This window comes from Parambassis ranga, chromosome 21 (genome assembly GCF_900634625.1).
Source record: "Parambassis ranga chromosome 21, fParRan2.1, whole genome shotgun sequence".
NCBI lineage: Eukaryota > Metazoa > Chordata > Actinopteri > Ambassidae > Parambassis > Parambassis ranga.
The window spans coordinates 21,175,314-21,197,765 of record NC_041041.1 but is presented as its reverse complement, the minus strand read 5'-3'; the positions used below and the strand labels follow the sequence as shown (position 1 = coordinate 21,197,765).

The 22,452-nt window shown below is 43.3% G+C and overlaps 3 protein-coding genes across 5 annotated transcripts; 2 read left to right on the top strand and 1 right to left on the bottom strand.

Moving 5' to 3' along the window:
* Window positions 1–9,858: 9,858 nt before the first annotated feature.
* Window positions 9,859–10,764, top strand: LOC114426476 (olfactory receptor 5F1-like). Its single transcript, XM_028393908.1, has one exon. It carries the CDS (start codon window positions 9,859–9,861, stop codon window positions 10,762–10,764), a length of 906 nt encoding a protein of 301 aa, XP_028249709.1.
* Window positions 10,765–13,556: 2,792 nt separating this feature from the next.
* Window positions 13,557–14,486, top strand: LOC114426485 (olfactory receptor 142-like). The gene has a single exon (XM_028393918.1). It carries the CDS (start codon window positions 13,557–13,559, stop codon window positions 14,484–14,486), a length of 930 nt encoding a protein of 309 aa, XP_028249719.1.
* Window positions 14,487–17,782: 3,296 nt separating this feature from the next.
* Window positions 17,783–22,164, bottom strand: LOC114426402 (GTPase IMAP family member 8-like). Of its 3 annotated transcripts, none has more exons than XM_028393789.1 (5): window positions 22,028–22,164; window positions 21,217–21,913; window positions 18,982–20,268; window positions 18,856–18,911; window positions 17,783–18,487 (listed from the first exon to the last, which is right to left on the bottom strand). In XM_028393789.1, exons 2-5 carry the CDS (start codon window positions 21,836–21,838, stop codon window positions 18,245–18,247), a joined length of 2,208 nt encoding a protein of 735 aa, XP_028249590.1. In that variant the 5' UTR covers window positions 21,839–21,913; window positions 22,028–22,164; the 3' UTR covers window positions 17,783–18,244. The 3 variants fall into 3 exon arrangements, with proteins under 3 accessions (XP_028249590.1, XP_028249589.1, XP_028249591.1); XM_028393788.1 differs by having other exon boundaries at window positions 21,217–21,933; window positions 22,028–22,163; XM_028393790.1 differs by having other exon boundaries at window positions 18,354–18,487; window positions 19,049–20,268; window positions 21,217–21,933; window positions 22,028–22,163.
* Between the last annotated feature and the right edge of the window lie 288 nt (window positions 22,165–22,452).

Below are 22,452 nucleotides of genomic sequence, written 5' to 3'. Positions count from 1 at the left end.
GCCACATTATTAGCCATATTATGAGGCGCCACCTAGTGGTTTGGAGAACAGCAAACACGCTGGATGAAGCCGGATTGAGTGCGGACACAACTGTGTGCTAGCCAGATTTGAAAATCCATCTTATCCATCTGGATTGATCTGGATGTGGCCAAATCCTGCTTAAGCCACATTTTTTTGCCCAGTGTGAACGGGGCCTCAGAGACAGAATTGTGGCACAGATCTGACCAAGGTTACAAATAATTTCTGCTTCACTTAAGGTTCCTAAGAGCACAGTCGCCTAATCCTTAAAAGGAAGACGTTTAGGATGAACAGAACCCTTCCTAGATAAGATAAGATAAGATAAGATAAAACTTTATTAATCCCGAAGGAAATTCTTGTGCCAGAGGTATTAAGTTACATTAAATGCAGTTAAGTACAGAGTATAAGTGTCACTATAATCCAAAAAGAGTACAGTACGCGGTATGAGCACAATATATGATACATGGATACAATATGGAGATGTAAGGTGCTAAGTAAACATAATATAGGAATGACAGTGATGCCTGACATGATTATCTAGCGCTTCTCCCTACAGAAAGGGGAGGAGTTATACAGTCTGATGGCCACTGGCAGGAAGGACCTCCTGTGGCGTTCTGTGCTGCTCCTCGGTAGTCTCAGTCTACCACTGAATGTGCTCCTGTAGGACAGCAGTGTGTCGTGCAGGGGGTGAGACGTGTTGTTACGAATACTGAGGAGTTTCCTCAGTATCCTCCTCTCCGTCACCTCCACCACGGACTCCAGCTCCACTCCCAGCACCGAGCCAGCCTTCCTAATGAGCTGGCCGTCCAGCTAAACTGAGCTCGGGGGGAAGAGCCTTGGTGAGAGAGGTAAACCCAAAGGTCACTGTGGCTGAGCTCCATTATTCTGATGTAGATTAGCTGCTGTTTTTTGGACAATTGTTCTGTTGTATGACTCAATTTCCACCAAACTTTAACTGTTGGGACAGATGTCCTCTACTCCACCACAGTGCTTGACAGTGTGTATGAGGTGTTTCTGCTGAACTGCTGTTTGGTTTTTAGCAGACATGGTGGTGATCATTAACACCGAACAACTCCACTTTGGTTTCGTCTGTCCATAGGACATTGTTCCACAAGTGTTGTTCTTTGTTCAGATGCAGTTTAGTGAGTCTTACTTACATGTGCTTTTTAGAGAGAAGAGTATTTCTCCTGGTAACCCTTCATACAAACTGTACTAGTTCAGTCTTCTTCTAAATGTGCTGACACATTAAAATTGAGCATGCTCAGTGAGGTTTATAGTCATGTGACATGTATCTTGACTTACCTGGTATGATTTGACTCTGAGCTTTTAACCTTTGAATTCCTTCCTATCCATGCACAGACAATAGATTTAAAACTTTTAATTTATTTAACTTTTACTAATTTGATTTGCTTAATTTCATTTTAATATGTATCAAAATGTATACATTTAATCAGAATAAAACTGTAATGCTATTCCAACTAATGGCCTGTGTTTTCTTTTTCACACGTTTTCTGCAGAGGGCCAATTAACACAATTCCCCTGTGTGTGTTTTGTTGTGGAAGTATCAGCTGTTGTTAACAGGGAGTCTGGAGGGACACAAGACTTTGTTACCAGCCCAGTGTCCATCCAAAAATTAGTTCACCTGTATGATGATGGATAACATATCTACTGTAAGAACCCTCATTCACTCTACTGTATACATGTGTCATTTTATTTTTCAATACTTCACCTGTGATGATCATCATTTTAGATGAGAACCTGCATGAGCCTATGTACATTTAATGGGGGGGGTGAACATCTGTCTAAATACTTATATTGAAAAAAGTTGTTAGTCTGAGGTTGTGTTTACCTAATAACTAAGACCAATAGTGGGCCCTAGCATTGATTATTGTAGAGTTCTTATTGTTAGTATTAGTCTATTAACCCTATCCACCCTACGGCCCCCAATTTTGGGGGCTTTTTCATGCACCCAAAAAAATAAAAGCCATATAACACTGTACTAACCATAAGCCATATTTACACACATCAAACATAACTTCAACACCATGCTATTATCTCTCATCAAAATAAAATTCTCATATCAAAGTTGATCCACTTGCCACATGGTTATTGCTAACTCTGTCATACTTCATGTCACACAAACAAACAAGGTGTCATATGAAAGCTGAGACTTTACCAATTGGCACTGTTACAGTTGTTTTGCTATATTTTCAACATTTGGTAAATTAGAATATAAAAGTAAATATTCACGACTTTAGAGCGAGTAACAAAAAATTCTGTCTTTCTTCTGTAAATTTGCAATAAAGTCATATTTTAAGGCAATAAATGCTTGGTTCGGATAGACCAACATGTCTGTGTGTATTCAAGACTAAAAATATTAGGATTAGACATTTATTATGTTTGTGTAGGAGTTTTTGTGAACTCTGCCTTCCAGGCTCTTCAACAGGCTAGGGTTTTTTCTAAACTTGACCTGCGTAATGCTTATCACTTGTTGAAATTCAGGGAGGGTGACGATTGGAAGACAGCATTTAACACCCCGCAAGGGCATTTTGAGTACTTGGTTATGCCCATTGGGCTCACTAACGCCCCTGCTGAAAAGTGTGGGATTCATTATAGCTAGCGGCACAATTGGACCCGATCCTCGTAAAGTGGAGGCTATAACCTTGTGGCCGGTGCCTACAGTCATGTGGTCGCCTGCCGCAGCTAAGGGATTCTCCGAATTGAAGCACCGTTTCTCCACGGCTCCAGTCTTGGCCCAGGCCGACCCATCTAGACAGTTCATTGTTGAGGTAGATGTGTCTGACACTGGGGTCAGTGCCGTGCTGTCTCAGGATGAGGTCAGGCACTCCAGAGGTGCTCCGTCCCTGTGCTTTTTTCTCTCGCCGTCTACCTGCTGCCAAGCGTAACTACGACGTCGGCAACTGGGAGTTACTGGCTATCAAGTTAGCTCTAGAGGAGTGTCGACACTGGCTGGAGAGAGCTGAACACCCTACTTTCAGTCAGCTAAGAGGCTTAATTCTAGGCAGGCCTGTTGGGCATTATTTTTTGGCCGCTTTAACTTCACCATCTCATACCGACCAGAGTCTAAGAATGGCAAGCCCGATGCACTCTCTTGCATGTTTGAGGAGGACCTGGTCAGTAAGGAATCGGGTCCCATCGCCCCCCCTGGTTGTGTGGTGGGTAGACTAGTCTGGCAGATTGAGGTGGAAATTAAAGCTGCGCAGGCCAGGGAACCTGATCCCGGTGGAGGTCCTCCGGGCAGACTATTCGTACCCCAGACTGCTGTCAGACTCCGCCTCCCAAGGACTCTACAGGTGCATCCCGTCTTCCATCTCTCTCAGATTAAACCCCTTGTCTCCAGTGCCTTGCAACCCCCTTCCACCCCTCCTCCTTGTGTCATCGATGGCCAGCCAGCCTATACGGTGCGATGCCTGTTGGACGTTAGAAGGCGGGGCCAAGGTCTACAGTTTCTGGTGGACTGACAGGGTTATGGCCCAGAGGAGAGGTCATGGGAACCTGCCAACAGAATCCTGGACCCATCCTTGATCCAGGACTTTTTCACCCTGAGAAGGCTGGTTTCACGCTAAGAGGCGCGCATAGAGGGTGGGGACTGTCAGGAGTCTGACTCCACAGCCGCTACTGGGACTACAAACTGGGACTACAAACATGGTGGCCCGCCCAGGGGAACCCGGAACTTCCTGCTGATCGCCGGACTCCTGCCACCAGGGGTCAGGCACACCCTTTTTCCCGTGAGCACCTGGGAACGGCAGCCTATTTGTGTTGGCGCATCACCCTGCCTCTTTGCCAGCCTCTTTGTCTCATGGATTTTCCCAGCGTTCCAGCGTTTTTTGTATGATATCTCAGTGTTTGGACTTACCTTTGCCTTGTTCCTGATTCTTCGCCTCTCCCTTGTCGGTACCTTTGCCTGGTCGGACTGTTTGTGGTATTACCTTTGCTTTGGACTGTTTTCTTGAGCTAGCGTGCCCCCTTACCTGTTACCTCTGCTCATGGACTGCCTTTCTGGTTACGACTCGGCGTAGACGTCGCTAGCCCTATTTTAGGGGGGCTTCAGCCTCCCTAAAATAATCCAAAGCCCCCCTATAATTTGCGGTAATATTTTATTTATTATTATTATCTTGATTATTTCGGAGTTGACCACGTCGCATACGACATGAGAGAATATGTCTTACAAAGTCGCTCATATATCAGGAAAGTAATAGCTAGAGACGTTCTGTTTCTTTCCTCGAAAAGAGGACACTTCAGGCATGTCTGTGTGACCTAACCCGGCTGTATTATTCTACGGGCAAGTCAGTGTCCAATCGGACCATTGAGCGATATCACAAGGGGCTCAAATATCCAATTGTAGAGCCTTGTGCCTCTGACGTGGTGTATCAAAGATGTCCTCTGAAGACAAGAGAAGTATCTCCACTAACTAGCTGAGTCGTCTACACATCTGAAAAGCGGCTCTGAATGCAATAATAGACGCATAGCGGACTGTTATCTTAGCCGGAAGGTGCATTGTTCTGCATACCCCTGTTATACACTGTTATTTCTTACTGGAAACTTTTATTTGACTTATTAGCGGTGCTGTTTTGTTACGCTAACCCGGAAGTTACGTCGAAGACGTTCCGGATGAACAGGGGAGCTCGCTCTCAGACGCTCACAGTAAACAGCGCTTCTTTCATGTAGCGCAGCTTCATTTTTCAACTTTTGCCACACAACTATTGCAGGGACAAAAGAGACATTTACAGCGCGACTATTTCTGAAAGAATAAGAAAAGATTATAGACTGAGATGCTGTTTCAGAGTCACTGGCAGAAGTTGGTGATTAGCCCTGTCATCTGTCAACCCTAGTGACGTCCATGCGACTCGGCCCGGACTCCGTCTTGCTCTGGAAATGAAATATTCCAGTTGAAAATCTTATTTCATTACATAGTGGAATACATTGAGAACAGAATACCATCAAAATGATCATTGCAAATCAAAATTATTATTCCATGGAGGCAGTGTTAATTTTGTTGACGAATCATTTTCGTCATAGTTTTTAGCTAACGACCTTTTTTTGCTGATAAAAATGAGACGATAACTAAATAAAAGTGCCCAGATGATCCTAGGAGCTATGTTGTCGGGGGCTTAATGCCCCCAGCAGGGTCTCCCAAGGCAAACAGGTCCTGGGTGATGGGCCAGTCTAAGAGCGGTCCAAAAACCCCTTATGAAGAAAAGGAAAACAAGGACCGTGATGTCGCCCGGTATGGTGCAGCTGGGGCCCCACCCTGGAGCCAGGCCCGGGGTTGGGGCTCGAATGCGAGCGCCTGGTGGCCGGGCCTTTCCCCATGGGGCCTGGCCGGGCTCAGCCCGAAGGAGCGACGTGGGGCCGACCTCCCATGGGCCCACCACCGGTGGGAGGAACCTTAAGTAAGGGTCCTTGAGAGGGGTTGGACTCTCTTCTATTCTGGAGTTGCCCATGGTGAGAGGCGGCGGCTGGTGTGGGCTTGCTCATAGCCCCACAGCTTAGCTGCCATGTGTTGGAGTTTTCCCCAGTATGTGAGAGGGTCGCCTCCCTGCGCCTTCAGGTTGGGGAGAGGTCTCTCACTGTGGTTTCGGTGTATGCGCCGAACAGCAGTGTAGAGTACTTGACCTTCTTACAGTCTCTAGGAGGGGTGCTGAATGGCGCCCCAACCGGGGACTCTGTCATCTTGCTGGGAGACTTCAACGCCCACGTGGACAGTGACAGTAACATCTGGAGAGGCGTGATTGGGAGGAACGGCCTCCCCGATCTGAACCCGAGTGGTGTCTTGTTATTGGACTTCTTTGCTGGGCATGGTTTGTCCATAACGAACACCAGGTTCGAGCACAAGGTTGTCCATCGGTGCACCTGGCACCAGGACACCCTAGGCCGGAGGTCAATGATCGATTTTGTAATCGTGTCATCTGACCTTCGACCTTGTGTTTTGGACACTCGGGTGAAGAGAGGGGCTGAGCTGTCAACTGATCACTACCTGGTGGTGAGTTGGATCCATTGGCGGGGGAAGAGGCTGGACAGGCCCGGCAGGCCCAAACATACTGTGCGGGTCTGTTGGGAGCGTTTGGCCAAACCCTCCGTTAGGGAGATCTTCAACTCCCACCTCTGGGAGAGCTTCACCCAGATTCCGAGGGAGGCTGGAGACACTGAGTCGGAGTGGACCATGTTTTCCACCTCCATTGTCGATGCGGCCGTCCAAAGCTGTGGCCGTAAAGCCTCTGGTGGACACTGGAGGTCAGGGATGCCGTCAAGCTGAAGAAGGAGTCCTATCGGGCCTGGTTGGCTTGTGGGACTCCTGAAGCAGCTGATAGGTATCGGCAGGCCAAGCGTGCTGCAGCGAGGGCAGTTGTAGAGGCAAAAACTCGGGCCTGGGAGGAGTTCGGGGAGGCCATGGAGGAAGACTATCGGTCAGCCTCAAAGAGATTCTGGCAAACCGTCCGGCACCTCAGGAGGGGGAAGCAGTACTCTGCCAACACTGTATTCAGTGGAGGTGGGGAGCTGTTGACCTCGACTGAGGGGGTGGTTGGATGGTGGAAAGAGTACTTTGAGGGTCTCCTCAATCCCACCAACACGCCTTCCATTATGGAAGCGGAGGCTGATGACCCAGTGGTGGACTCGTTTATCACCTGTGCTGAAGTTGCCGAGGTAGTCAAAAAGCTCCCCAGCGGCAAGGCACCGGGGATGGATGAGATTAGCCCTGGGTACCTTAAGTCTCTCGATGTTGTGGGGCTGTCTTGGTTGACACGCCTCTGCAACATCGCGTGGCAAGCGGGGGCAGTGCCACTGGACTGGCAGACCGGGGTGGTGGTCCCTCTTTTTAAAAAGGGGGACCGGAGGGTGTGCTCCAACTACAGGGGGATCACACTCCTCAGCCTCCCTGGGAAAGTCTATGCCAGGGTACTGGAGAGGAGAATTAGGCCTATAGTCGAACCTCGGATTCAGGAAGAGCAATGTGGTTTTCATCCTGGCCGCGGAACGCTGGACCAGCTCTATACCCTCCGCAGGGTGCTGGAGGGTTCGTGGGAGTTCGCCCAACCAGTGCACATGTGTTTTGTGGATTTGGAGAAGGCGTTCGTCCGTGTCCCTCGCGGCATCTTGTGGGAGGTGCTCTGTTAGGTCCCTGTATGGCCGGAGCAGGAGTTTGGTTCACATTGCCGGCAGTAAGTCAGACCTGTTCCCGGTGCATGTTGGACTCTGGCAGGGCTGCCCTTTGTCACCGGTTCTGTTCATAATGATGTTGTCCTGTTGGCTTCATCGAGCCGGGACCTCCCTGGTGCTCCTCTCTGGGTGGGAGGAGAGCTCCTGCCCCAAGTGGAGGAGTTTGTGTATCTCGGGGTCTCGTTCACGAGTGAGGGAAAAATGGAGCGGGAGATTGACAGACGGATCGGTGCAGCTTCCGCTGTTGTGGTGAAGAAGGAGCTGAGCCGGAAGGCGAAGCTCTCGATTTACCGGTCAATCTACGTTCCTACCCTCACATATGGTCATGAGCTCTGGGTAGTGACCAAAAGAATGAGATCGCTAATACAGGCGGCCGAAATGTGTTTCCTTCAAAGGGTGGCTGGGCGCTCCCTTAGAGATAGGGTGAGAAGCTCAGTCACCCGAGAGGAGCTCGGAGTAGAGCCGCTGCTCCTCCACATCGAGAGGAGCCAGCTGAGGTGGCTTGGGCATCTGGTTCGGATGCCTCCTGGACGCCTCCCTGGGGAGGTGTTCCGGGCATGTCCCACTGGGAGGAGGCCCCGGGGAAGACCCAGGATGCGGTGGAGAGACTATGTCTCTCAGCTGGCCTGGGAACGCCTCGGGATTCCCCCAGAGGAGCTGGAGGAAGTGTCTGGTGAGAGGGAAGTCTGGGTGTCCCTGCTTAGACTGCTGCCCCGGCAACCCTGGATAAGCGTTTGAAGATGGATGGATTGTTTCAAATAACAAAAGTTAAAGCTGTGCCTGTTTTTATTGCACTTCAAACCTTAATCATTTCATGAAAAAATATATCATAGAATTTTAGTCGACTAAATCCAGGGCAGATTTAGTCGACTAAAATTCTTTGATATTTAGTCGACTAAAACTAGACTAAAAGTTAAAAAATGTTGATGACTAAAATCTGACTAAAATCAAATGACATTTTAGTCACAAGACTAAAATAAAAACTATATCAGAAATTGCTGCCAAAATTAACACTGCGTGGAGGTCTGGATTTGGAACGATACCCAAAATGAAAGTGGAAAATCACATTACAGTCTGATCCAACTTGAGTGGAAGTTCCTCAAGACAAGTCAAAATGAGGCTCAGTACTGTGTGTGGCCTCCACATGCCTGTATGACCTCCCTACAATGCCTGGGCATGCTCCTGATGAGGTGGCAGATGTTCTCCTTAGGAATCTCCTTCCAGACCTGGATTAAAGCATCAGTCTACTCCTGAACAGTCTGTGGTGCAATGTGGTGTTTGTGGATGGAACGAGACATGATCTCCCAGATGTGCTGGATTGGATTCAGGTCTGGGGAATGGGCAGGCTAGTCCATAGCATCAATGCCTTCATCATGCAGGAGCTGCTGACACACTTCAGCCACATGAGGCCTAGCATTGTCCTGCATCAGAAGGAACCCAGGGCCCACTGCACCGGCATATGGTCTCACAATAGGTCTGAGGATCTCATCCCGGTACTTAATGGCAGTCAGGGTACCTCTGGCTAGCACATGGAGGGCTGTGCTACTCTCCAAAGAAATGTCCCACACCATCACTGACCCACCACCAAAGCGGCCATGCTGGAGGATGTTGCAGGCAGCAGAACGTTCTCCACAGCGTCTTCAGACTGTGTCACATCTGTCACATGTGTTCAGTGTTAACCTGCTCTCATCTGAAGAGCACAGGGTGCCAATCTTGGTGTTCTCTGGCAAATGCCAGTCGCCCTGCAATGTTGTTGTGTCTATAAGAACAAGCCCCACTTGTGGACGTCGGGCCCTCATACCACCCTCGTGGAGTCTGTTTCTGACTGTTTGAGCAGAAACATGCTTATTAGTGGCCTGCTGGAGGTCATGTTGCAGGGCAGGTAGCGTTCCTGCTGCTGGGTTGTTGCCTTCCTCCACGTCTCCTGGTGTACTGTCTCCTGGTATCTCCTCCATGCTTTGGACACTGTGCTGACAGACACAGCAAACCTTCTTGCCACAGGTCTCATTGATGTGTCATCCTGGATGAGCTGCACTACCTGAGCAGCTTGTGTGGGTTGTAGACACCGCCTCATGCTACCTCTAGGGCTGAGAGCACTGACAAAAAAGTGAGCAAACTTTACATTGTGTTCTTTAACTGTTCCCTTTTTATTTTAGCAGTGCATTATGTATTATTTCAATTTATATATGTGTACATTGTGTAAAATACTATAATTTGTGTAAACTTGTGACTGTGACTATGCAGTTTCCCACCGGCAACAATTGTTGCCAAGCATAAAACCTCAATTTTCACCAACATAACCAACATGAAATTAAATATATGTACATATTATGTATGAGATTCATGCAGTTACTTTGCCAAAAGTATCCAAATACACCTAGTGGTTGCTGAGATATACTCAATTCATTTTGGCCATGCCATTTTCAAGCTGATGCCATAAAAAAGGGCTTGGGGTGGAAGGGGTGTAACTTCTTATTATGTGTTGCATCAGATCTGTTTTAATCCCCAGCTCATTCTGTCATCTGAGAGAGAAACAGAGAGAGAGATGATTTAACCAGATGATGAGACACTTAGGGACACACAAAGGGAGTTGACTGTGTGACATGGAGGCTACACGATGAGGACATGCAGGTTTGACAGAGGCTTGAAACTGTGACTTTAATGGCTAACATTTCTGTGCTAACATTTTTTACGCTTTCAGGATTGAACTACACAGTTCCACACAGAATCATTCTCTTTGCTCTCACTTTGTTGTGGTACACAATAATTTGCATAGTTAACATTGTTGTCATCGTCACTATTATTGTGGACCGAAAGCTTCACAAGCCAATGTACATCTTTCTCCTAAATCTGTGTATTAGTGGACTTTATGGGACAGTGGGTTTTTATCCAAAATTCCTCCTAGACCTCCTGTCCCCCTCTCATGTCATCTCCTATGCTGGATGCTTCCTGCAGAGTTTTATAATACACTCATCATCTGGATGTGATTTATCAGTCTTAGCTGTTATGGCCTATGACAGATATGTAGCTATATGTCAACCGCTTCTGTATAACTCAGTGATGACTACAAAACACATTTCTCTATTAGTGGTCTTCTGCTGGTTTTTACCTTTGATTTGCATGTTCACTAACACAATGTCCATTTTTAATGAAGAGCTGTGCGGCTCATTCATACCTAAACTCTACTGTTCAAATGCTTTAATTGGTAAACTTGCTTGCATTCCCTCTATAACAAACATTAGCTTTGCATATGTCAACATTGCAATTTATGTAATCCATTTTTTGTTTCTTATTTGGTCTTATATACATCTGGTTCAAATCTGCCTAAAGTCCAAAGAGGGAAGAAGAAAGTTTACACAAACATGCGCCCCACATTTAGTCTCTTTGTTCAGTTTTGCCTTTGCGGTGTTGTTTGATTTGATGTACACTCGTTTTGGTTCAGGGATGTTGTCACAGAGCCTCCAGAACTTTATGGCAATAGAATTTCTTTTAATTCCTCCGCTATTGAATCCATTGGTGTATGGATTAAAACTGAACAAAATACGAAAGAGGATTTTGGGGATCTAGATTAGAGAAAAAGTGCCATAGAAAGGTAGATCAGATGTAAGAGCTCAGCTTGAGGAAGTATTTTCAAATGTATTCAGATTACATATCTGATGGGATACAAGGAGGCATAGAAGTGTATATGTTTTATACTAATATTCTGTCAATATATTGTATATGTTGCCTTACATACTTTGTAAATAGTGGTTCAGTTCTAGGCTACAAAAATGCACATGTACACAACTCTGTTTGTGGAGTGTACGGTGTGTTTAAGTTGTCTTTCTTTTGCAATATGTCTATTTTTACTCAACTACGTAAATGGCTGATGTAAATGTGTACATATGGCTGGATGATCAGGGACATTTGTGTTGATTTTCAATTTATTCTTGTGCTATGCCACTTTCAGAATGAACAATAGAATTAAATTTTGATTGTTGTGTTTTTTTTTTTATAATTAAAAAAATTCTCTGTGCTTAGTACTTTCACCTGGGCACCTTGTGTTGTGAAATGTCCTAAAGCCTTTTCCCTTTACAACAGCTCTGATTTGCCTACCTGCTACTTTACAGTCATGTTCACACTTTAGTACCCCATCTGTTAATTATAGGTTTGTCTGTAAAACTATAATAGAAATCATCTTGTCATAGTGGTCAGTAGTCTTAGTATTAGGTTAATACAACCACAGACAAACACAAACACAGTGGTATGCAAAGATTTGGAGACCCCTTAGGCAAATCACTGTACTCATTTGCCCAACAGAAACAGTTTATGTGCATTTCAACAAAAATAGGCATGTGCATAAATATGGGTACCCCCAAAAATAATTTCATTAATAATATAGTAGAGCCTCCACAAGACAGTAGCAAGAAAAACTCCCTTTTAACAGGAAGAAATCTCAAACAGCACCCGCCTCATAAGGAGAACCTTCCTGCTGACAGTTGGCCGGGCAGAGGAGGAAAAGAAGAGGGAGACAGGACAGAGAGAGGGACATAGATACAGCGGGTACAGAAAGTATTCAGACGCCCTTAAATGTTTCACTCTTTGTTATATTGCAGCCATTTGCTAAAATCATTTAAGTTGAGTTTTTCCTCATTAATGTACACACAGCACCCCATACTGACACAAAACACAGAATTGTTGACCTGTTTGCAGATGTATTAAAAAAGAAAACGTGAAATATCACATGGTCCTAAGTATCAGAGCCTTTGCTGTGACTCTCATATATTGAACTCAGGTCCATTTCTTCTGATCATCCTTCAGATGGTTCTACACCCTCTGTACATAAAACTGAACATTAGCACATTTTATTTTTTTATTGCTTATTCTTATTCTTATTTATTCTTGCCTAAAATAAGTCTAGTCTTTTATCTTAGTTTAGTTGTGTACAAAGTTATGTGAAGGGAACTCGCAAAGCAAGAATTTCATTACTCAGTGTAACCTCTGCTGTGCATTTGACAATAAACTTCTTGAATCTTGAATCTTGAATCTTGAATCCTAATTTGAGTCCAGCTGTCTGATGATATTGATCGGACTTGATTAGGAAAGCCACACACCTGTCTGTATAAGACCTTACAGCTCACAATGGGAATAAAACTGTAATGCTATTCCAACTAATGGCCTGTGTTTTCTTTTTCACAAGTTTTCTGCAGAGGGCCAATTAACACAATTCCCCTGTGTGTGTTTTGTTGTTGTATCAGCTGTTGTTAACAGGGAGTCTGGAGGGACACAAGACTTTGTTACCAGCCCAGTGTCCATCCAAACATTAATTCACCTGTATGATGATGGATAACATATCTACTGTAAGAACCCTCAGTCTGCCAGGGATTGATTGAATGAGACGTGTAACTACAGTGACACTCGTCACATTCACTCTACTGTATACATGTCTCATTTTATTTTTCAATACTTCACCTGTGATGATCATCATTTTAGATGAGAACCTGCATGAGCCTATGTACATTTAATGGGGGGGGGGGGGGGTTCTTCATTAATGGTCTGTATGGTATCACAAGTTAACACCCTAAATTCCTCTTAGACCTGCTTAGACAGCCAGCACAACAATATGCACCCTTACCCTGCTTTTTAATAAATGCCTAACCCTAAACATCAGCAGAAAATAACAACCCATTACATTACAAGACTATCTTAGGTAAAGGGATGAGACTGCACTGGGTTAGAGTGAGTTCTGAGTTCTAATAGGGGTGGGTTTTTTTTTTTTTAATTGCACAAAAAATTAATTTTTTTCAATAAAACAAAAGCTAGGGGGCTGTGTTTTTTTTCCTAATTAGTCTTGGATATGTCAAAGATTAGCCAAAATATGCATTATTAGTTTTTGTGTAGCATCAGATTCAAATGTTTTTTTTACTTAGTTCCCATTAACTCCCGTTAATATACTACATTTTTTAATATCATAGCGATAACAAAATATATTACTAAATAGGTTTCATTGTAGGTACATATTTTATATACCTTATATTTTTTGTACTTTTTATTCCTTATTTATAAGTTATATGTTGTGGGTCTGAGAGTAACACAAATTTGATCCTCTGTATGTCCAGTACATATGGCAGTATTGACAATAAAGCTGACTTTGACGTTTGATTTAATACATTATTTGTTGAAGATGATAAAAAGTATATGATTAAAACACAACAGGATTCCAAGGATCCCAAGGATTAGTATGAATTCCCAGGTCATGTCTGTTGTCACAGTCAAAGAGGGTATAACTAGATGGCTGAAGGAGAAGAGCCAGAGTCTCTCTAAACTGCAGTATGATCTGACACACTACAGGTAACAGGCAAAGAACTGAATGTCTGACTATGGAGAATGCTTCTGATGTAAGATTTTTCACTCTTTCAGGGATAAATGAGACAATGAATTACAAGATTGCCATCTTCTCTGTCACATTGCTGTATTACTGTTTGATTTTGTTTTTAAATGTTTCCCTTGTGTTGATCATTATTTTAGATGAGAACCTGCATGAGCCTATGTACATTTTATTGGGGAGTTTCTGCATTAATGGTCTGTATGGTACCACGGGTTTCTACCCTAAGTTCCTCTTAGACCTGCTGTCGTACTCTCCGCAGATCTCATATGAAGGCTGCCTCTTACAGGCTTTCATCATGTACTCCTTTGCTTGTTGCGATCTGTCCATTCTAGCGGTCATGGCCTACGACAGATATCTGGCTATATGTCGACCGCTGCACTACCACTCTTTCATGACAAAGAGGAGGCTCTCTCAGCTTGTGTGTTTCTCCTGGCTGACACCTTTCTGCATTTTCTCTGTCAGTATTATTCTAACATCCAGACTGAAGCTGTGTGGATCAAACATTCAGAAGATTTTTTGTGTAAACTGGGTCATTTATAAACTGGCTTGCCTTGATAATGGCACCCTTTCAAATACTATTATTTCCTATGTAACCATTATCATTTATGTGTCTCATGGTTTCTTTATTGTTTGGACATACATGCATCTTATTAAAACATGCACAAAGTCCAAAGACGACAGGGTGAAGTTCATGCAGACCTGTGTGCCTCATCTGGTCTCCTTAATCACATTCCTAGTAGTGATACTTTTTGATTTGATGTACATGAGATTCGGTTCCACAAATTTTCCTGAAAGTCTTCAAAACTTCATCGCTATAGAATTTCTCCTCATCCCTCCAGTTATAAATCCTCTCATCTACGGATTTAAACTGACCAAAGTTCGAAACAGGATTCTCAGTTTAGTTTATTTTAAACGAAAATGACCTCTCCATCTTATTCATTTCATTTTGTTTACCTATTTATCTGACATATGCTGATCAATAACAGTCAAAGTGTAGTTGTAAGATATACAGTATACATGTATGAAAATGATGGTCTTGCTTCTGTTTGTTCAACACTCCTTTTTGTTTGTTTGTTTCATTGTTTTACATGTCACTGCATTGTTATCTAAATACATATATCAGTTACATTCCATATTACTTTGGTCCAGTTAGAGAGGAGAAGGTATTTTTTTAAACTCTTCACTGTAAACCAGCTATTATTCTGTTTTTTTCAATATTCTTATTCCTTGCACTTCACAAGTAATCTGCCTAGTAAAAAACAATGATTTAAAACATTACAAAAATGAAATACAACCACATCAAAAATGTAAGCTGTATAATTTCTGTATAAGAGATTTTTATGACTGTAATTTCCTTCTTAATTTAATGTTTTAAAAATGTTTTTATTCTGTGATTTCATCCTATGTAAAGCACTCTGAATTTGTGTATGAATGGTGCTATATAAATAAAGCTTGCCTTGAATGTTAATGTTAGAATGTTAGTCTCTAAGTCAAACCCTTTTGATTCTTTGCAGGTCTGCATATACACAATGTGTCCTCCCTACACACTATACAGTTTTTGTATTTGTACATTGTTTTTACCTCAACTGACAGTGAGGTCAAGTGAGGTTTGGTGTTTAAAATATACTGAAAAAAAGACCTTAGCCCTTAAATTTTAGATCAGTGTATCATAACACAGTTCCAGCTGCAGTCTAACGTGTAAATAAAACTGTTTGTGCACAGACTTGTGCTACAGTTTTATTTTAGTGTTATGGGAAGATGTATCATTACACTATGTATGTCCAAAAACAGTATTGAGTATCGAGGTATTAATCACAATCAGAATCTGAAATTGCTTACATTGCAGGTGCTCCATGCATGATCAGAAATTATCACAGGTTAGAAATATAAAATAAGGTAAATTAACATTGCAAGTGAATAAAATAAAATACACATTCTAAACAATAATAAGAACATTAAGTCAAAGAATATTCAAGTTACGAGTTTTTTGTCACATACACAGCAAAGGTTACACTGAGCAATAAAATTCTTACTTTGCAGTTCTCATCTCATTACTATACACAGCTACACTAAACTATGATTAAAGAAATAAACTTACTTTAAGCATAGAAGGAAGCAAAATACACAAATACGCAAATACTATGTACAGAGTGTAAAGTGTTATCAGGGTTTAAGGTGCATTAGTTATGCATTACTGTCAAAAAGGTAGGATAATCAGACTGTGTAAATATGTTCACTTTGTAAGAACATGCAAAAACAAATATGTTCACGTCACATTGTCGACGTGGCATTGATGATATATGATATGACAGCACAAATGTCCAAAGTTCAGTCAGTTGTTCAGCAGCCTGATACAAACTCACTGCCAGATGGCAGGAGTGTGAACGGTGTGTGCTGTGGGTGAATGTGGTCCTTGGTAATGTTGTGTGCCCTCTTTGTGACCCGGGCATTGTAGATGTCCTGCAGTGGTGGGAAGGCTGCTCGACATGCTGGAGAGCCTTCCTGTCCTGAATGGTGCAGTTCCCGTACCAGACTGTGATGGAGTATGTCAGGACACTGAGGAGTTTGGAGAACAATCTAAATTTCCTCTGCTTCCCAAGGAAGAACCGTCTCTGTTGATCCATCTTGATGATCTGCTGCGTGTTGTGAGTCCAGATGAGATCCTCACTGATGTAGGTGCCGAGGAGTTTGGAGGTCTTCACCCTCTGTACTTGCGTCTCATAAATGTAAAGTGGGGTGTGCTGGTCTCTCCTCTTCCTCAGGTTAATAATTATCTCCTTCTCTGTGTTTAAGGAGAGATTATTTTCCTAGCCTACCTCTAATATACCTGGAATACTGCAAGCAAGTAAAATATAACAGCAATAAATAACATCCAATATGGATATAATTATATTATTAAAGCTGCAAGCAGTGATGATCAGGCCCTTGCGATCGCCCCCCATCCGTATCACATCGTCCCTTCTCTCCCTCGTACCCCCCATGAGTTGCAGTGATTTTGCCGGCGGTGTAAAAAAGCAGCAGTGCAACAAATCTGTCAATATATGTAAAAATAGTTAGTATGCAGTAACCTCCTGTTTACAGTAGGTGGCACTGTCCACAGAAGTCATGCAACTATACATACATGGTCATGGTTGAGTCTGTGTGCAGACCTGTCTGTGCTTCAAACCTCCAAAAACATTTGATTCATACATCAAAATATTTAATAAGCAGTTACTTCCTGTTTCCAGTAGGTGGCGCTGTGCAGGTGACTTATTTGAGGACATTGGGACGATGCATGGCTTCAAGTGCAGACTTCAAGTCTGTGATCCTCATTTGGCTGTGTAATGATGGGGATGAATTAAAAAGTGTGAGATAAGTGCATATCAGTGTAGAACATCGCACTTCCTGTCTCCAGCGGCACATGTCATGATCACATAGAGACGTTCAAGATGGGGCTCTGATGATGTGCAGAAAGTTTGAAGCCATTTGGAGCAAATATGTAGGAGAGAGGGAGATGTTGTATAAATGGTGAAGGTACGCCGCAGCAGCCACGCCCTTTAACTTAGAGAAGAGCCTTTGATAACTTTTGATCCACACAGGATTTAGGTGACCTCCACTAAATATCAAGTCAATCGGGCCAAATCCCTAGGAGAAGTTCGTTCGCATACCAAGGGTGGAAATCGCCAAAATCGCCAACTTCCACCCAAGATGGTGGACTTCCTGTTGGCGCGCCATTTGCAGCGACCACAAAATATTGCAATTTTCACCACCCCTGATAAGTGTGCAAAATTTCATGAGTTTTTGCGCATGGCAAAAAAATGGGCGGTTTATAGGTGCAAATAATAATACTGACAATTACAATAGGGCATTTGCACCACTCGGTGCTCAGGCCCTAATTATTAAGACAATGTATTAGATCAGATTGTCTGATTTCAGATGGAGGAGAATGACCTTTTGTGGTGCTCAGTGGTTCACTTTGGAGGGATCAGTCTGGCACTGAAAGTACTCCTGCACTTCAGCAGCTTGTTGTGGAGAGAGTGGAAGCTGTTCCTCCAGAATCTCAAGCAGCTTAGACAGCATCCTTCTGTCCGACTTCTGTCAAGTTTATTGTCCAAAACCACTCCCAGGTATTTTTAATCCTCCACAATGTCCACCACAGTCCTGTACTCAGACTCTCCACCCTTACATCCAACTATGGCAGAGTCATCAGAAATCTTCTGAAGGAGGCATGACTCTGTCTGGTAGCTGAAGAGGAAGAGGAAGGGAGAGAGGACTGTCCCTTGTGGGGCCCCTGTGCTGCTGACCACTGTGTCAGACACACATACTGTGGTCTACCAGTTAGATAGTCCACAATCCATGACACAAAGATTGTATTAGTTCCACCTGTTCAACTGCTCATAACACAAACCCTGCTCAGTCAATCACAAAGACTTCCATGTTAAAATGGAAGTCTTTACAGCAGAAATTTCTGACAGTCCACCTCAGCTCCACTTACGCTCCACTTTATCAACCATATTGGGAGTTTAGGGACTGCAATGCTGCCAACATGACTACAGTTGGAGCATCAAAATGGCTCTTTATACACCTACAGGTGACGTCACAGGCACTTCATCTAAATTCTGTTTGAAGTCTGTGTGATAAATTTGGTGGTGATAATCCAGAGACAGTTCTAGTAATTAGAAAAAATATGTCCATGAAATCTCAGGGGTATCTCTGTTTTTTTTGGCCACTTCGCTCATCTTTTTTCTTCTGGAACTTGATTCCTTGGACCAGTAAACTGCCCATTAGAGCCCCAGCTGCAGCTCCAACAGCAGACCTGACACTGATTCCTGTCACAATCTGGGACGAAGCAGCAAAGGCCCCTACAGCAGCTCCCAGCACTGCACCTCCAGTTCTCAGCCATGATGAAGTCCAGTCTGTCTGTGGTGGCCATGCAGTCTCCTTCTGTGGACCCACAATAATCAAAATAAAGAATAAAATACTAAACCAGGATTTCATTCATCAATATTATGTACACTATTACACTGTTAAAACTGATGTTTTTTTACTATGTGCCATTATTTGACTACAAGGTGTTCAGGTCAAATTGATTCCTGATTAGATGATGATGCTTCTCATCAGAAATGGTTACATTATGCAACACAGACCTCGACAACCCTAGTCTGTAGAGGTGTCGGTCAATGGATAACCAATTCAACCCCACAATAATCATTTACATTATCTTGTCTGATATCTCTTTTAGTGACTTTTAGTCAACACAGTATCACCATCTAGAGTGTTGGACAAGCTTTTTTTTCAAATTTCACTCTCACCTTCTCATGGATCTTTATACCATCATCCAGTGTGTCTGTGTTTTTACGTCCTGCCTCTGTAACAGAGAAACACTTTCAGAGCGTTGCTTACACATAACACCAAGTTGCTGATGAGGTTGTACTCACCACTTCTGGAGGCATTTTGATGGTAACTAGATGATGATGTAATTGTCCATGTTTGTTGTCTGCTCACCTCCTTCACTGACTTGTAGTATGGCATGGTGTTCCTGTCATCTTCAATAATGTGCACATCAGTGTCTTTGCTCTGATTTTGCCTCTGTATCCCTTGGACCGCTGCTGTCAGCATTTTCTTTGTATCTTCATTTTCTCTCTTTAGCTGCTCAGCTGTTTCTGTCAGCTCTTTTTTGTGAACTGTCATAAGTTGGTTTAGTTCTTTTTCTTTCTCCTCACATATTTTCTTCCAGGCTGTGGTTGCTCGCTTGTGTTCCATCACTCTCTCCTCCAGCCTTTCCTTTTCTGCATTACTTCTTTGCTGTATAGCTCTTATGGTACCATCTTTAACAGCACAGCTTTCACTCAGACTCACTATCGCACCATCCTTCTCCATGATCACCTGTTTTAGTTGGTTGTTCTCCCTGTCAGCCTCCTCTAACCTTCTACTTATCTCCTCTTTTCTTTGCCTCACTTCATTGTCTGTTTCTGCTGCAGTCTCTTCCTTCTCCATCATGTTCTCTATGAGTCTTTCTTTCTCCTCCACTTTTGTCCTCAGTAGATCGTTCTCCGCCTTTACCTTCTTTAGCTGCCTCACAGTCTTTTTGGAGCTTTGCTCCAACTTTCTGTTGTCTTGTTGAAAATTCACGAGACTCCTCAGCAAGTACCTGGTATCATTCTCCACCACTGTCTCTTCAATCTTCTTCAACAGTTCTTCAGTCTGAGTGACCCTGTTTGAGTTATCGAAAACATGATACCTGCTTCCACATTTGTCCACCAGCCACTGCAGAGCAGGCCATCGCTCAATGTGCTCCTCAACTGAAGTGTCTTCCAGGTGGTCTCCCCAGGTGAACAACACAATAGTCCAAGACCACACCCAATGTCCAAGGAAATTCAAGTGCTCCTCCGCCTTTCTCCTGTCAGTTTCAGTGAAGGTCTCATCACTGCGTACCACCACCAGGACTGTGTGAGGAATTGGTGCACACAGAGAGGCGCTGTGGATAATCTGCTGTTGTACCTCCAATGGAGTATCCTCTGAGCAGTATCGTCCATGCCAGCCAGGAGTGTCCACGACAGTGACTTGTTGTTTGTCAACAACTCCGCATCCGTGGGTGCACTGTGATGTCGGACGTCCAGCAGGAAAGACTTCACCACCAAGAATAATGTTTCCAACTGAGCTTTTGCCAACCTGCTTCGGGCCTACAAGCAGTATTCGAAACAATGGGGAAGAAGGAGTCCCTCCTGGATTAAAAAAAGGACATAATAATGTTTACATCATGCAGGTGAGAAACAACATGATTATTAGATATTTCTTGATTATGGCAAAATTAGCACATGGACTGATAGGTGAGGTGTGATTGGTTGGTTTGTGGTCTAAGATAGCACTTGAAGGGATTTTGCAATCAATTTTGCAATTGAATCAATGATTCAAGATCAATGAGATAAATCAAAGAAAAGAGACTAAATTACTGAGGAGTGTAGATCCATGTCTGTGTGATGGTCTGAGTACTGCATACTTTACAATAGACCTGAGCAAAATATAGCCTACAGGCATCCTTACCCACTCTCTGTCTCCCTCATGTGTCTGGTTCAGCTCTTACAAAGAACATTTCTGGCCTGACTTTCAGACATTCTGGATTTGATTATTTACTTTTAGTGGTTTTAATGCTTTAGTTTAAAAGTTAGTTTAAATCCTATCTCTGCTTTATCTGTGGGCGCTCTAAACTCTCTGAAAAAAAGAGGCCCTTAGGAAGTCTAAAGAAGAAGAATGTGCATTGCAACTTAAATTATATTACATTGCATTACATTACATTATATCAAATCAAATCAAATCAAATCGTCAATGGGATTCTGTGTTGATCTATGGCACAAAATCAAGATCTCCCATAGGAAGCAGACAGAAGTGCTCCGTGGTCATTGCTGCTATCCAGGAATGTGGACTTGAACACACCGCTAAATTAGTGGTTGTCATTTTTACAGAATCGATGATGATGTTTTTGTTCTATCCTATTGATCATATGCTTGCTAACAACTGGACTATGTGTGTTGGATTATATGTTTAAAAAATATGAACCAACACAAAATCTATTTCAAAATGTTCATAATCTGGTTAATAATTGAGAGTCTCCTTTACATGTAGCCATGTGATCAACTGTTATTCTGAAATGATGATAGCTGTGTGACACTTACCCATTAGAGATCTAAGTGTGCTTCTAGACAGCTGTGTGTTTTTTTGTCTTAAAGATGCCCTCTCCTTTACTTCTGTCATTTCTCTTTCAGTCATCCTTGAAACGTCTTCATCTGTTGTCACATATCCAGCTCCACCTGCCTTCAGATTTTCTTCAACCATGACATCAATCTTCTGCAAAAGTTCTACAACCTGCACATCATCATCTTCTCCCCACATGCTTGTGTCTAAACAGTGGTATCTGTATTCACATTTCTCCAAGAGGGCCTTAAGAAAGCCAGATTTTTCAGCATACCCTTCCACAGACTCCCCCCTTAAATGTTCACATCTGGTGAATATTACTATTGTGTTTCCCCACAGTGTGTCATTTAACAGCTCAAGGGGTCCCTCTACTGTCCACTCCCTGCCTCTGTGAGAACCGATGGGCACAACCATTAGGAAGATGTGGGGTCCAGGAGGGCAGATAGACATGCAGGTCTTCATGTTGGTATTCACCAGGCAGGGGTTTTGAACAAAGTAGCTGATCCACCGCTCAGGTGTGCTGACCACAACAAGTTTACGTCCATTTTCCAGAACACCTTGCCTCCTAACACACATCTTCACATCCCTACTGGTGTCAAACATCTGTCGGCCGAGGACGGTGTTTCCTGTAAGGCACTTCTCCAGCCAGTCGTGCCCCAGCAGGATGATTCTCAGCTCCTGGAGAGCATGAATGCTACCTGTCAGGTAAAGTGCACTGAATCATCAGAATCCTGCCACATATTTATTTTCAGTTTACACAGTTTATACTCCAACTGTAAATCAGCATCATACCTGTCCTTGTAGGTGATCTGGCTGCCTTCTCTTCCATCAGTCAAGATATGAGTTTAAAGTTCTATACGTTTGAAATGAATGTTTCGACCATTGCCGTTAGTGTGAACCTGAGCTTTAATGTCTGACTCAGCTTTCTGTCAGCGAGTGTTCAAAGTCCATTTGCTACAGCTCTGCTCAGGAGATACCATGTTATCAACACACACATATACCACCAATCAGTGTGATTAACTTATAGAAAGGGCAGAGTCTGAGTACAGTCTGAATACATCATGTGGCAGTGGTTGTTTTAAAAAAAAAAAACATGTTAACGGTAAAAAGGTTGCAAATAACATTGTGTAGTTATGTCACGGAAAGTATTCAGACCCCCTTTTTCGAGCCCTATTTTCACTCTTTGTTATATTGCTGCCATTTGCTAAAATCATTTA